This window comes from Rhagoletis zephyria, unplaced genomic scaffold (genome assembly GCF_001687245.7).
Source record: "Rhagoletis zephyria isolate East Lansing unplaced genomic scaffold, Rhagoletis_zephyria_1.1 Rzeph_scaffold_19388, whole genome shotgun sequence".
Taxonomy (NCBI): Eukaryota; Metazoa; Arthropoda; class Insecta; order Diptera; family Tephritidae; genus Rhagoletis; species Rhagoletis zephyria.
Window position 1 is genome coordinate 6362 of NW_016176448.1, and position 2846 is coordinate 9207.

The following is a 2846-nucleotide window of genomic DNA, read 5'->3' on the forward strand; positions in this document are numbered from 1 at the left end:
AAATACATACATATGTAATAGACCCCCAAAGAAGTCTTGCTTTGTATGGCAGCGGCTTTTGACGCTAACCTATGTCTGTTTTAAATCATTTTAACTCGTAATGCTATGAAAGGGGTAATTAAAAGTTATTTTGATAATAAATGGTGTAGGAAGTAACGTACGTATGTATGTATGTATATACGATCTAGTACAATTGTTGCTGTATGTTTGCAGCTATAGTATATTCTTTATCACATTAAGAGGGTGTTTTATCATCAGAATTATTTTTTTTTTGCAAACCGATAAGAAGACAATTAAAATTTTCCCTATAAAAAGAGTGCAAATTCAATTATTGCCATTATTACGTAGGTGACAGTTGTCAAGATGTTCACTAAACAAGTTATCAGTGCTTTATTCTTCTGCCAAGTTATTGCTGCCGCATTTGCACAAACGCAGTTAGTAGCAAATGGCGCTGTCGATGGATGGAATGTCACTACCAAGACTGATGACTATGTCTCTGAGAACCGTCGCCAGTATAATGCAACACTCAAAAGCTACTTGGATCAAATAAACAACGTCAAAAACAGCCTGGAGAATGAGTTAAAAGTGTTGGAAAAACAAAAGGTATTGCTATTGAGCGCAATACAAGAAACGCATGAAAAGATCGATCCGCTGGAAGTGCTCAGTTTACCTTCGAAGTATTGCGTTCAAAAGTATCGCGGTGATATTCCATATGCCGATATGATCAAGGCTAATATTGAGAGTTGCATTACCAATGCGCGCAGCTACTCGAGCAGTATTGTCAGTACGCCTAGCAGTTATTACAATACGTTGTATAATTACTATAATAACGACTTAAAATCTGCTCTTACCGCTTGTGGAAAGTTATATAGTAATCCTTCGTTTAATTATACCATTTGTGTCACAAACGCGGTGAGTATGAATAAAGCCAACTACATACTGTGGAGGAATGGAATAATAATTAATAGTAAATTTTCAGATTTCCAAAGCCAACACTTATACCATTAATAATCGTAAAAATTTCGCAACAGCTATGCAGTCATCAGATTGCGGTTTGAATAGTCGCATCGATATTGCGGTAAGCTGCACCTACACCTATTTCAGTTCGACTTGGTCGCTGATCGGTGCAGCTACTCGATTGATCGATGAATGCATCAAAGATTATCTTGAAGATAAACCACAATGTGTGAGTAATAACACTACGGTTGTTTCCAGCTGTCCGAACGTGATCTATATGGAGGTGAAGGATGGCGACTTCCAGAACAGAACGATAGCGAATCCATTACAAGGCCTAGCTAAAGAACAGAATTGCTTAGAATTGAGATTTGTTTAAATAGTCGAGTTCATTCGAAACGTTAATTATGTAGCAGAAAAGGCAAATATATGCAACATCAGTATTCAAAAGAGTACATGACGTATTAGTGCTCCAGAAAAATAAGTATTACTTATTTCAATGAGGAGATAAAAAAAGATTTATGTCAATAAATAAATTTAGCAACGAAAATTTCGTGGGTTATTTCTATGGATGGCCACAATACAAAATTTTTTTCCCAAATTTACTCTTAAATATGCTAAAACAATGAAGTTTTATTTGAAATTTTCAATAGTTTTATTCTGTAATCTCGAAACTACAGTATACAAGTAATTTTTAGCAAAAAAACCGACTTAAAAAATATATATAGACATATAAAAAAATATATATATATAAAAAATATATATATATATAAAAATATATATATATATATATAAAAATATGTATATTTTTTTTCATGATCCTATGATCGGATCTAAATCAGATTGGTATGGGACCACCACTGAGCCACTACCCTTGCGATGCAAAAAGAATTATCGACGTATTATTCACGTGGTCCAAAATTATGCGGTAATATACATAAAACAAAAAAATATTCCGACGAACTGATAACCTCCTCCTTTTTTGGAAGTCGGTTAAAAATTACATGATTTTTAAAACTATCAAGCGAAAATTACCTTTTCTGATAATTGTTCAATGATTCGAAAAACTTCTTTCCTCATCTGTAGATGTAGTTGGACCAAATATAAATAAACTTAATTCTGCTGGGTAGTACTTTGATAGATGTTCACTCCTAGTTGTTGGGCTGGTAATAAGGTGACCACCTTTTCGGAGGGGGGAGGGGGTGTCAAATAACACAAACGACAATAACGCAGCCGAATGTCAAAAGATAAAGCGAGAAAGCTATTTTATTACTTCACCTCTTTATTGCGCCATGGTTCCATGCAAAGATTTTAAGGTTTTCCAGCAATATTTTCAACATAAATATTTAAAAGTATGCAGACAAAATTCATGCAAAAGCACTATGTCCAATTTGCCGAGCAGTTATTAAAAACGACGTTTTCCCTATATTTTGTTAGACTTTTCATAAGTAAAAATATTTGTTTATTTGTATTTTTGGAATAAACTAAGTTCTTTTTCCTTCTGCCAGTAAACTGTTTTTGTTACAAATAGCATAAATAAGCAATGGAAAATAAGGCAAAATTTGTTTTATTTCCAACCTTAGAAGAAGAAGAAGAGTGATTTAAGAACGGCCATACTTGTCGAAAGACATCAACAACGTTTCTGTCCAAATCTACTCCATTAAGTTCTAGACATTTTGTTGGAATTACGTTTTGTATTTCGGACAGTAGTTCCCTGTGTTCTATAAATCTTAAATCAACCTCTTTTAAATGCTGAACCAAGAATTCGGCATTTCCAGTGTAGTTGCACCCTACCAATAGCATCTGAATTTTGAGATGCTGATTCAAAAATTTCATTGAATCTGACGGCAGCTTACTTAGTTAAGCATCTGAGTTTTGCTTTATTTCCAAAA

General features: G+C 33.7%; 1 protein-coding gene across 1 annotated transcript; it reads left to right on the forward strand.

Annotated features, from left to right (window-relative positions):
• Positions 1 to 345: 345 nt before the first annotated feature.
• Positions 346 to 1504, forward strand: LOC108380477 (uncharacterized). Its single transcript, XM_017636848.1, has 2 exons — positions 346 to 912; positions 980 to 1504. Exons 1-2 carry the CDS (start codon positions 364 to 366, stop codon positions 1331 to 1333), a joined length of 903 nt encoding a protein of 300 aa, XP_017492337.1. The 5' UTR covers positions 346 to 363; the 3' UTR covers positions 1334 to 1504.
• Positions 1505 to 2846: the final 1342 nt, after the last annotated feature.

Coding starts and splice junctions, on each gene's coding strand:
- LOC108380477 (XM_017636848.1), top strand. CDS start 364: ATGTTCACTAAACAAGTTATCAGTGCTTTATTCTTCTGCCAAGTTATT. Junction 913..979: donor CCATTTGTGTCACAAACGCG/GTGAGTATGAAT, acceptor GTAAATTTTCAG/ATTTCCAAAGCCAACACTTA.